Source organism: Thalassophryne amazonica, chromosome 2 (genome assembly GCF_902500255.1).
Source record: "Thalassophryne amazonica chromosome 2, fThaAma1.1, whole genome shotgun sequence".
NCBI lineage: Eukaryota > Metazoa > Chordata > Actinopteri > Batrachoidiformes > Batrachoididae > Thalassophryne > Thalassophryne amazonica.
In genome coordinates, this window is record NC_047104.1 from 77,854,556 (window position 1) to 77,868,110 (window position 13,555).

General features: G+C 44.4%; 1 protein-coding gene across 1 annotated transcript in view; it reads left to right on the top strand.

Moving 5' to 3' along the window:
- Positions 1-13,555, top strand: part of slc7a9 (solute carrier family 7 member 9) — a 131,090-nt gene that overhangs the window by 73,731 nt on the left and 43,804 nt on the right. Inside the window, exon 3 of the mRNA XM_034188337.1 lies at positions 8,061-8,303. Within this exon, the coding sequence (XP_034044228.1) occupies positions 8,061-8,303 (243 nt within the window). The remainder of the gene's footprint in view (positions 1-8,060; positions 8,304-13,555) is intronic.

Here is a 13,555-nt window from a genome sequence, read left to right on the forward strand (position 1 = left end):
ACAGCATCTCACAGTCCACAGTACCTCACAGCACACAGTGCCTCACAGCACACAGTACCTCACAGACCACAGAGCCTCACAGCACACAGCATCTCACAGTCCACAGTGCCTCACAGCACACAGAGCCTCACAGCACACAGCATCTCACAGTCCACAGCATCTCACAGTACACAGCATCTCACAGTCCACAGAGCCTCACAGCACACAGCGCCTCACAGCACACAGTACCTCACAGCACACAGTGCCTCACAGCACACAGTACCTCACAGCACACAGCCTCACAGCACACAGCATCTCACAGTCCACAGTACCTCACAGCACACAGTACCTCACAGACCACAGAGCCTCACAGCACACAGCATCTCACAGTCCACAGTGCCTCACAACACACAGAGCCTCACAGCACACAGCATCTCACAGTCCACAGCATCTCACAGTTCACAGCAGCTCACAGTCCACAGTACCTCACAGACCACAGAGCCTCACAGTCCACAGCGCCTCATGGCACACAGTGCCTCACAGCACACAGCGCCTCTCAGCACACATTACCTCACAGCACACAGAGCCTCACAGTACACAGCACCTCACAGTCCACAGTGCCTCACAGCACACAGCATCTCACAGTCCACAGCGCCTCACAGCACACAGCATCTCACAGTCCACAGCATCTCACAGCACACAGCATCTCACAGTCCACAGTACCTCACAGCACACAGCATCTCACAGTCCACAGTACCTCACAGCACACAGCATCTCACAGTCCACAGTGCCTCACAGCACACAGCATCTCACAGTCCACAGTACCTCACAGCACACAGAGCCTCACAGCACACAGCATCTCACAGTCCACAGTACCTCACAGCACACAGAGCCTCACAGCACACAGCATCTCACAGTCCACAGTGCCTCACAGTCCACAGCATCTCACAGTACACAGCAGCTCACAGTCCACAGAGCCTCACAGCACACAGCATCTCACAGTCCACAGTACCTCACAGCACACAGAGCCTCACAGCACACAGCAGCTCCCAGTACACAGCACCTCACAGTCCACAGCGTCTCACAGTACACAGCATCTCACAGTCCACAGAGCCTCACAGTCCACAGCACCTCACAGTACACAGAGCCTCACAGTCCACAGCACCTCATGGCACACAGCGCCTACCAGCACACAGCGCCTCTCAGCACACAGTACCTCACAGCACCTCATAGCACACAGCGCCTCACAGCACACAGCGCCTACCAGTACACAGCACCTCGCAGTCCACAGAGCCTCACAGTCCACAGCGTCTCACAGTACACAGTACCTCACAGTCCACAGAGCCTCACAGTCCACAGCACCTTACAGTCCACAGAGCCTCACAGTCCACAGCGCCTCACAGTCCACAGTGCTTCATGGCACACAGCGCCTACCAGCACACAATGCCTCAGAGCAAACAGCACCTCACAGTACCTCATGGCCCACAGCATCTCACAGTACACAGCACCTCACAGTCCACAGAGCCTCACAGTCCACAGCGCCTCACAGTCCACAGAGCCTCACAGTCCACAGCGCCTCACAGTCCACAGCACCTCACAGTCCACAGAGCCTCACAGTCCACAGCGCCTCACAGTCCACAGCACCTCACAGTCCACAGCGCCTCACAGTCCACAGAGCCTCACAGTACACAGAGCCTCACAGTACACAGAGCCTCACAGTCCACAGCGCCTCACGGCACACAGTACCTCACAGCACACAGTACCTCACAGTACACAGAGCCTCACAGTACACAGAGCCTCACAGTACACAGAGCCTCACAGTCCATAGCGCCTCACAGTCCACAGCGCCTCTCAGCACACAGTACCTCACAGCACACAGAGCCTCACAGCACACAGCATCTCACAGTCCACAGAGCCTCAGAGCACACAGCGCCTCACAGCACACAGTACCTCACAGCACACAGTACCTCACAGCACATAGAGCCTCACAGCACACAGCATCTCACAGTCCACAGAGCCTCACAGCACACAGTACCTCACAGCACACAGTACCTCACAGCACACAGAGCCTCACAGCACACAGTACCTCACAGTCCACAGCACCTCACAGTACACAGCACCTCACAGTCCACAGCACCTCACAGTACACAGCACCTCACAGTCCACAGAGCCTCACAGTCCACAGAGCCTCACAGTCCAGTCCACAGCGTCTCACAGTACACAGCACCTCATGGCACACAGAGCCTCACAGCACACAGTACCTCACAGCACACAGTACCTCACAGCACACAGAGCCTCACAGCACACAGTACCTCACAGTACACAGCACCTCACAGTCCACAGAGCCTCACAGTCCACAGCGCCTCACAGTACACAGCGCCTCATGGCACACAGAGCCTCACAGTACACAGCACCTCACAGTCCACAGAGCCTCACAGCACACAGTACCTCACAGCACACAGAAGCCTCACAGCACACAGAGCCTCACAGCATCTCACAGCACACAGCACCTCACAGTCCACAAGGCCTCAGAGCACACAGCGCTTTATAGCACCCAACCCGTCACAGCCTCTCACAGGCCACAGGGCAAGTTTTTGCAAATGCTTATAGCAATCTGTGTGTGCGTATGTTTATCTGTGTGTGTGCAAACAGATCCACAAATGCGCATAGCAATCTGTGTGTGAGCAAAGTATTTGCAAATTAAACTGTGTGAGTCCCCGTCTGTGATTGGTAGATGGTCTCAGGGGCGGAAACAAAGCAGTGCGTTTTTATGTTGTGTGTCAAGCATAACCAACACCCTGTTGCATTGTTGACTTGAAAAATTGTCTCGTCTTTTTCAGCCCGACATTTGTCTTTTGGACATTCATAGGGCCATTATTGTAGGAAAATCATTTACAAATGTGTATTTTGATCTCTTCAGGGGACCAGCCAGACTTAAAATGACAGTGATGAGCAACGTCATTGGTGCTTGCGCCCTCTGGTGGCGGCACACAGACAAGGCTCCACACACACAAATCACTGCATGCATTTACAGATCTAACAAAGCAGAACTGTAGCAAAAGTCAAGTGTAAGAACACATCCAATCGAGTGGCCCGATTTTCACAGACACACGGATACACAGGCACAGATCAAAATACGCACACACAGATTGCGATACGCATTTGTGGATCTGTTTACACACACACAGATCAAAATACGCATTTGCAAATACTTTTGCTACATTAATGGCCCCATACTGGAACTTGCTTTCCACCAGGAACTTTCTGTGTGGAGTTTTCATCTTCTCCCTGTGTCTGTGTGAGTTTCCTCCATTCTCTTTCTTCCCACTATCAAAAAGATGCTTATTTAAGGTCTTCTCCTTTCTCTGCCTCTGCCCAAGACAGTGTCTCTTCTTCTGGAGTTGGTGCTGGCTGCCCACTGCTCTTCGTGGTTTCATTGTGTCTAACTGTAAGTCGGAGGGGCGAAATGCAGAGGACAAAATTCATTGTACTCAGAGGTGTCAAGTAACGAAGTACAAATACTTCGTTACTGTACTTAAGTACACTTTTTAGGTATCTATACTTTACTCCATTACTTATTTTTCTGCCTACTTCTGACTTCTAGTGGATATCCAGTGTGCGTGTGTATTTGTGAATCAGTCGGCATTTGTTTGTGGATCTGTGTTCGCGGAAAGAATGTCTCAAAATGACGTCGCAGAGGAAAGCGATGAATGCGTGATCCACAAATGCTGAAACTCAATTCACAAATACAATTTCCAGTTTTACAAATGTAATTTTTTTTTTACAAATTAAGTTTTATATTTGCAAATACAACATTATTTGCAAAGACCAATTTACAAGTTACAAATATGAAATTTGCATTTGTGGATATCTGAACACATTTGCAAATCAGTGATTATTTGTAGATCACCCTGTGTGCATTTACAAATACTGAGACAATTTTAACTCCATATCTGCCTCACGTTGCTCTGTCAGTACTCTTAAGTTTTCTTCAGCTCGCCTCTTTTTCGGTTTGTCTGATATTTAAATTGGTGAACTTGTTGTGGGTCGTACGCAGAGCATTTGACAAGACAGAGCTGAAAACGGCTCCTGTCGCGTCAGTCATTGCGTCAGGTTATTTATTTATTTCTTTTTCTTTGTTAATTCTAGAATAGAATTTAAAATTCTTCTTCTTACTTATAAGGTTTTGAATAATCAGGTCCCATCTTATCTTAGGGACCTCTTAGTACCACATCACCCCAATAGAGCGCTTCGCTCTCAGACTGCAGGCTTACTTGTAGTTCCTAGGGTTTTTAAGAGTAGAATGGGAGGCAGAGCCTTCAGCTTTCAGGCTCCTCTCCTGTGGAACCAGCTCCCAATTCAGATCAGAGAGACAGACACCCTCTCTACTTTTAAGATTAGGCTTAAAACTTTCCTTTTTGCTAAAGCTTATAGTTAGGGCTGGATCGGGTGACCCTGAACCATCCCTTAGTTATGCTGCTATAGACTTAGACTGCTGGGGGGTTCCCATGATGCACTGAGTGTTTCTTTCTCTTTTTGCTCTGTATGCACCACTCTGCATTTAATCATTAGTGATTGATCTCTGCTGTCTTCCACAGCATGTCTTTTTCCTGATTCTCTCCCCTCAGCCCCAACCAGTCCCAGCAGAAGACTGCCCCTCCCTGAGCCTGGTTCTGCTGGAGGTTTCTTCCTGTTAAAAGGGAGTTTTTCCTTTCCACTGTCGTCAAGTGCTTGCTCATAGGGGGTCGTTTTGACCGTTGGGGTTTTTCTGTGATTATTGTATGGCTTTTGCCTTACAATATAAAGCACCTTGGGGCAACTGTTGTTGTGATTTGGCGCTATATAAATAAAATTGATTTGATTTTAACTCTTTGTTTGCTCTTTGAAGTCAGTAAAAAAAGTCAGTGAAAATAGATGGAAAACTTTGCTCGAACTGAACGCGGTGGTTTTGAGAAGAAAACAGTGAACAAGGCTGACATTATTTCCCTGTTTGCATCACTAGATGTTTGCATGAATCACCAAGTTCACACAGATCATTAAAAAATACACACATATAGCTGAACACACAAAGTAGCCTATATTAATATTTTTTATTGAATATGGCTGCATGCAGTATCTGACACTTTTTCACTGCAGTTCATAAAAATAAATTGGTCGGTCATAGACAGTTCTCAAAGAAAATGTATTTAATTGGATAGATGCCTCAAACTTTCCTTGTGCATTTATCTGAAGTATTTCTTTATGTTTACAACAACAACAACAAAAATAAGTAAGTCTATGTAAAATAAAACAAGTCTGCAAATATTTAAAAAATATATTAAGTTTTCAAACCAGTCAGTCAGACTAATAAAACAGTAGATGCCTCTGATTTTCCTCAGCCACCTGTCTCAATTTAGTAATTATCACCTTACACCAGCAAAAATGAAATACATATACGAGGTCTATTAGAAAAGTATCCGACCTTATTATTTTTTTAAAAAAACCATATGGATTTGAATCACGTGTGATTGCGTGAGACAAGCTTGAACCCTCGTGCGCATGCGTGAGTTTTTTCATGCCTGTTGGTTGCGTCATTCGCCTGTGAGCAGGCTTTGAGTGAGGTGTGGTCCACCCTCTCGTCTATTTTTTATTGCGAATAAATGTCTGAACAATTTGGAGCTTTGCTGCATCATTTTTTTTTCCAGAAACTGTGAGAGACCTCCAGGTGGACACTGTTCGAAAAATTAATATAGCTTTCAGGGACGATTTTATGGGGATTAAACAGATTACAGAGTGTTAAGGACTGCCCACAACTCCTGAGAGCGCGAATCAGATAATTCCAACGTGAAAGCTTTGTTGATCCAGGACCTCGTCTGACTTTCACAAAAAGGCAGAAGATGTGGACATCAGCACTTTTTTCGGCACATTCCACCGTTACAGGAGCTTTTTTCATGGAAAAAGAAGCGGAGGGACGCGCCACGGAGCCGTTCATTACACGGCACAAAACCACCTCCGTGTTGGTCTCAAAGGACGGCTTTCAGGTGGATTTCAGACGGATTCCGGTTGCTTTCCAGTCGTGTGAATATCCGATTGTGATTGTGCATGAGCTGGACATGCCCAAACATGTCCTGGAAGGCTTCATCACGGCGTTTCTTTGCGCCATGCAGCTCCACCGCGATGTGCGGAATTCCTCCACACGTCTGTCTTAATGTGCCAAAAAAGTCTTTTCACAATTCCTGTGCTAGTCAGATGACATACCGGATCAAGACAGCGTCCAGTTTAAAAATAAACAGCACATTTCACTGTTACAGGAGTTTTTGTCATGGAAAGAGAAGCAGCTCCACCGCAGGTGTCAGCCTGTCGATGGTGGCTGGGAGCGCGCCGAGCTCTCAGGAGTTGTGGGCAGTCCTTAAAGCGGCAGTAACACTCCGTAATCTGTTTAATCCCCATAAAATCGTCCCTGAAAGCCATATTAATTTTTCGAACGGTGTCCACCTGGTGGTCTCTCACAGTTTCTGGAAAAAAAATTGATGCAGCAACACTCCAAATCGTTCAGACATTTATTCGCAATAAAAAATAGACGAGAGGGGTGGACCACACCTCACTCAAAGCCTGCTCACAGGCAAATGACGCAACCGACAGGCATGAAAAAACTCACGCATGCGCACGAGGGTTCAAGCTTGTCTGACGCAATCACACGTAATTCAAATCCATGTTTTTTTTTTAAAAATAATAAGGTTGGATACTTTTCTAATAGACCTCGTATACACAAAGAAACTATCATCATAAAACCAAATCACTTGTAATACCATAATCCAGAAGATAAAGGGACAGTGGATTTCAGTGACTGAAGTTCAGTGAACATGTACTATAAATATTATGCATAAAAAATTCAAATCCAATGTCAGTCCCTAATTAGCAATTTTTCTACTTAATTTTGTAACATTCAAAAGGCAAACTAAATGCACTATCATTGTCAATGTCAATGTCATTCAAGGTAAAACAGTACATTGTAGCATCTCAAGAGCACTTTGTACAAATCAACATCAATCTTTTCCACATTTACATTTCTACATTTAAGAGAGGTGGTGGCCAAGTGGTTGGTTTCAGTGCAGAAGGTTCCGGGTTCAAATCCCCCTGCCACATTTCTCCATGTAATGTGGAGTTGCATCAGGAAGGGCATCCGGCGTAAAACCTGTGCCAATTCAACATGCAGATTCACCTTGGATTTGCTGTGGCGACCCCGAGTGCAAACAAGGGAGCAGCCGAAGGGACTTACTACATTTCTACATTTAAGAGATTCCAAGAGATTCCACTTTGTACTTGTTTATGACGCTATGTAAGTTTTAGACAAAAATTAGCGATGGCCAATATTTTTCAAAGCATATTTCGATAGGTACATGTAAATAATTATGAATGAATCATATTTTGGACTTTACCTTGGCTCTTTCACCCCTGTAGCCATGTCATGGTATCTTCCAGCCATGAGCTGGTCTTTATCACTGATTTAAGACCAGCCATGTGACTGGCTCTCAACAAGTGGGAATGACTAAACTGTCTTGTTCCAACATGGTTAGTAGTTCTAGCTATAGTGTAGTATGTTGACTGTGCATGTTGAATTTTCAAGCATTGCGGGTGCATAGGCCATTATATGCGTAAAGTTACATGATGGGGGCAACAGGGCATTTTGCTTTTGGTTGTTGGCAAGAAAACAGTGTGAATACGAACTAAAAATGGCCAGTTCTGGCTTATTCTTCAAGGCCGCAGGCCAAGGCCGAGACTGAGTCGTTACATAGTGAGGCAGAGGCTAAGTCATAAAAAAAAAATCAGCCTTGAGGCCAGCCTCCAACACTGGTAAATGAGTTGCTTTTATGGAAATCAAATAAAGATGCTGCACTTGATAAAACATTTTGGTCGCTGCAGGAATCTATTCTATTATAGTGGGATTGCCTATTATTTTATTTAGACAGCTAAGTTTGTTTAAACCAAGTATTTTTTTGGATGAGGTTTCGTACTGTCTGAGCATCAGTAGATAAGACGAAAAACCTTTTGTTAATTTGTTTTAAGGCTCTCTCTCTTTCTCTTTCTTTGTGTTTTCACAGGAGCACTTTGCTATGCTGAGCTTGGCACCATGATTACCAAATCAGGGGCAGAGTATTATTATCTAATGGAGGCTTTTGGCTCAGTGGTAGCATACCTTTACGCCTGGACCACTATAATGGTTTTGAAGCCCTCATCCTTTGCCATCATTACACTTAGCTTTGCACAATATGCTGCTACGCCTTTCTACCCTGGCTGCACACCTCCCCTTGTTGTTACCAAATGTCTCGCTGCTGCAGCTATATGTAAGTGTTCTAGTAATGTTTGGAAGTGGATTACACATTGTAGCGATCATACCACTGCACTGTGATCACAGCTCAGTACCACCTGCATTATGAATGTATTAGATGCTGGTGGGAGATAATAAGAATTCTGTTATAAGCAAACATATATGTGAAGAGTGTTACTTACAGACAAGCATAAGGTAATTAAATTGCAGACATGGGAGCTCAAACTCTCCTAATGCCGCGCTCACATCAGACGCCATGCGACGCCACAAATTTGCGTCCCTCACCTGGCGATGGACGCGCCACCTTTGCCCGGTGTGTCGCTCTGCTTTCTCTGCAAAAATTTGCCTCAATGCGTCATCAAATAGGAGGAGCTTCCACTCCGCTCGCCATCAAATCAACATGGCGGACCTTGATCACACGAGCAAGTTGCTGTGTTCTATTTGTTGTGGAAAGCTGACAAACGTTGCCAGCAGCGCCGTCCCTGGGTTCAAAACATCCTCATGAGACGTTCCCAATTTGGGGGATTTCATTATTTGCTGCAGGAGCTGCGTCTGGATGATTGGATGATCTGGATGATTGGTCATCACGGCGTGACAAGATAAAAAAGTTCAGATTTTTCAACTTGGGGCAGAGGGTGACGCCATGCGATGCAACGCGATATCGCGCCGCAAACGCGCCAGTCGCTCAAGATCACTTTATTCGCGTCCATCGCGTCACATTGCGTGGCTTGAACTTTTGTGGCGACACAATGCATCCTTCCATAGGGATTACATGGCAACCTGTTTCCGCCGTCGCTTGCGTGGCGTCCGGTGTGAATGCGGCATAACACTAAAAGCGATAAAGGATCCTTTGAGCTGCTGTAAAACCCTGTAAAATAGCTGCATGAGTGAATTAATCCACCCCTCGGTTTGTTTAGACAAAGACTCAAAACCAATACGTGGTATTATCTTCTAAATCTTAAAATTTAAAGGATAATCTGAAGTGATTAAAATGTGGTTCAGTTTTTTCACAGCAGCTTGTGGATTATCTTGCTGATAATGACCTCTTTGCAGTCCGCATTTAGGACTCACCACTCCACAAAGACAACACTTACTAAAGTAATAAATAATCTTCTACTTGTGATGGATTCAGATACCACCAAAGTGCTGTATTGTTAGATCTTAGTGCCACGTTTACTGGATAGGCTTGAGAGTTATGTACTGTGGTGTCATGGGCCATGTTCTCATGTGGCTGACATCTTACTTATCAAGTCACTCTCATTGCATCTTGTATAACAGTGTTACTTCAAATCTTGTTCCAGTAAAATATGTGGTACTACAGGGGTCTGTGCCTCTCCTATTTTCTATCTATATAGCACCGCTTGGTCAGATACTGCAATGGCACAGAATTGCTTTTCAATACTATGCTGATGACACTCAAGACTCAGACTTTCTTAATCTTAAATTCTGACAAGACTGAGATGATTGTCATTGATCCTGTGAGACACAGATATCAATTTGATCGTCTCACTTTAACCTTGGACTTGTGTGTTATTCATCACAATAATTAAGTGAAAAATCTTTAGCTGACCTTTTATCCCACACGGTCTTTAAGAAATTAGAAAAATCACTGAAAATGCTTTATCAAAAAAGTAGGGTATGGTTCTCCATCTTATGCATTCTGAGGAATTGACATTTCTCACATGTGTAAAATTTGATTCACTGGGTGTAATGTTTAGAAATGTTGGTTTCTCAGAATGCAAAAGATTTAGAACCACACCCTACTTTTTTTGGGTCAGGCTCAAAATTTCCCAATCACCACCCCTCGTATATTGTGATTTGGCACTGTATGAATAAACTGACCTGAAGTGGACCATATCATTTTTTAATGTTAACTGAATGACTTATTTGCCTGCCTTAACATTGCCATTGCAATAGCTAACAACTCTATGGCCCAGTGTGTGGTGCAAGCCAAAGCATACTGTTGTATGTTAATGTAAGCGGCTATCTAGCATTTTCAATATTTTATTACCTTCAGAGGTTCTGAATTGGCTTGTCAGGTGTCTCTGAATTAATGAATGCAAAAGTTAGCCAGTTTATAACTTTTTCCTTCAATTACAGTTTAAAAAGTAAAGCTAACATTTTCCTCACTTCACATTTATTAGGTCTGGTTGACAGGTTAGGTTGGATGCAAATGCAGGACTCGGGCAACAAGCTCTGTATGTAAAAGCAGTTTACTGAAGCAGTAAATGTGGTCTGGTACACAGTAAGGCAGCTCAACAAGAGTAACAAAACCAAAAACATCCTGGTTAAGGATACAGCCAGGTAGTCGTAACACATGTAAGGCAAGCAGGTCGAGAATACACAAAAGAGAGCTGGAGAGAAGGCACTAGGCGCATCAATCTGGTGAGGGAGTAAGGCAAAATGAGGAGCTTAAATACATCCAGGTGATGAGGTGCAGATTGGGAGCAGGCGTGCGTGGAACACACCAGAAAGAGGGTGTGGCCAGACAGAGGGAAACACCCACCACCAAGAGCCAGCAGAGACAGACAAGCGAGAAAGGGACAGATAGACCCAAACAGCTAAAACCCCAGCAAGAGCAAAACAGAAAGTAACTGAAAAAACAAATCAAAGCAAGGAAATAAAAGCAGACAAAACTCAAATCCTGACAGCATTGGCAAACTAAAATTAGGTAAGTTTCCTGACAATAGATGAGCCATTGTCCTTGCATAAATTACACTCTGGTTAAATCTGTAACAGTTGGAGGTGGGGGGTCAATTTACATAGTTGTGAATTTTATTCATACTACTTGTAAACAAGCCAAAAAGGAACAACTTTCAGGGTAACACTATATTTCTTCACTTTTTAAAAAATAAAAATAAAAGCAGAGTTGATAGAAGTATGAAAAATATCCTGAATAACATCCAGTACGTCCAGAAAGTATTCACAGGGCTGCACTTTTCCCTACATTTTTTATGTTACAGCCTTATTTCAAAATTGATGAAATTCTTTTTTTTCCTCAAAATTCTACACACAATACCCCATAATGACAATGTGAAAAAAATTTGAGACTTTTGCAACTTTCTTAAAAATAAAAAAGCTAAGAAATCAGAAGTACATAGCATTCACAGTCTTTGCCATGAACCTCAAAATTGAGCTCAGGTGCATCCTGTTTCCACTGATTGTCCTTGACATGTTTCAGCAGCTTATTTGGGACTTACCTGGGATGATTTGGAAAGGCACACACCTGTCTACATATATGGTCCCACAGTTGACAGTGCATGTAAGAGTACAAACCAAGCATAAAGTCAAAGGAACTGTCTGTAGACCTCTAAGGCGGGATTGTCTTGAGTGTAGAAATTGTGATGAATGAAGGAGTCACAACTTCCCCATTTCGACAACGCATCGGTGTGTTACTTTATATCACTTGTTATTTCTACATTTCTCCTTCGCTTGCTTTTTATACAATTCACAGACATTTTATAGTGCCTCGGCCCCACCCATGAATGTCACCATAGTTCTGACAGGCAAAGCACCACAAGGGGGCCGAGACAACTTGTCATATGCATACAGCACGAATAAACATGGGCAATTACAGTTTGTCAGTGACAGTTCGTCATTTGCATAGCAGGGATACTGAGACCCTTGTATGTGCTTCACACAAGGTAGTGTGTGATCAGCACATGAATACACATTTGGCGAGAAAGGACAACTAAGTATGCACCATTCGTGTGCTATTGCATACATAACAAGAAAAATACTCAGTGTGGTGAATTATGTCCATTGCGTGTTGAATGCCCACTACACAAGGCACAAATCTGAAGATGGATACAGAAACATTTCTGCTCCTTTGAAGGTCCCAAAGAGCAGAGTGGCCTCCATTATCCATAAATGGAAGAAGTTTGGATCCACCAAGACTCTTCCTAAAGCTGGCCACCTGTCTAAACTGAGTGATTATGGGGAGAAGGTTCTTAGTCGGGTAGGTGAATGCTAGGCGTCATGTTTGGAAGAAAACAGACACCACTTATCTCCTAGCAATACCATCCCTAGAGTGAAACATGGTGGTGGCCGCATCATGCTGTGCGGATGTTTTTCAGCGACAGGAACTGGGAGACTAGTCAGGATTCAGGGAAAGATGAATGCAGCAATGTACACAGACATCCTGGATGAAAACCTGCTCCAGAGTGCTCTTGATCTCAGACTGGGGCGACAGTTCATCTTTCAGCAGGACAATGACCCTAAGCACACAGCCATGATATCAAAGACGTGGCTTCAGGACAACTCTGTGAATGTCCTTGAGTGGCCCAGCCAGAGCCCAGATGTGAATCAGATTGATGGAGCTTGAGAGGTGCTGTAAAGAGGAATGGGCATAACTGCCCAAAGACAGGTGTGCCAAGTTTGTAGCGTCATAGTCAATATGACTACAGGCTGTAATTGGAGAGATCTGAAAATGGCTGTGCACTGATGCTCCCCGTCCAACCTGATGGAGCTTGAGAGGTGCTGCAAAGAGAAGTGAGTAAAACTGGCAAAAGTTAGGTGCACATAGCTTGTGGCATCATATTCAAGGAGACTTGAGGCTGTAAATGCTGCCAAAGGTGCATCAACAAACTATTGAGCAAAGGGTGTGAATACTTATGTATACGTGGTTTGTTAGATTTAATTTTTCATAATAACGCCATGTTGGCGCACGTTTAGGCATGAGTTTGGTCCAAACCTCCAGCCCTCCCACACCTGGTCCCTTCAAAGTGTGGGTTTTCAATTCACAGATTCACAGCAGCATTTAAAGATGTCCCTTCTTTTTTCTTTTTTTTTTACGCAGTCCAAAAATAGACACTCCATCACAGTTCCGCAGTTGTGCGCTGTGCGCCAGGCTGCAGTCCACCTGTAATGCACCAGACCAGCTAGACCCGAACCACGGGTTTCTGGAGAGCCGCCTCTGTGCTCCTCGCTGGCTCCGCGGCTCTCTGGCTTTTTTTTTTTTGCGGCTTTAAACACACAAAACTTTATGTTTGTCTGTTTATTTCTGCAAAAGTGCTCTTTTGCGCGTGCTGCTCTTTCTGGCTTCCGTTCCATCCATGGCTTGCTGGCTTTATTTTTGCCCTGGCTTTAAGCACAATCATTTTTACAACGTGATTCCACTTTAACTTTGTGTTCGTCTGTTTATTTCTGCAAAAGTGCTCTTTTGCGCGCGGTGCCGTTCTGCATACAGAATGAGGTGGCCGTTTTATTATATACACCTGTGGATCATTTTCAATATATATATTTCTTTATTTCTTCCGCAGCTTACAA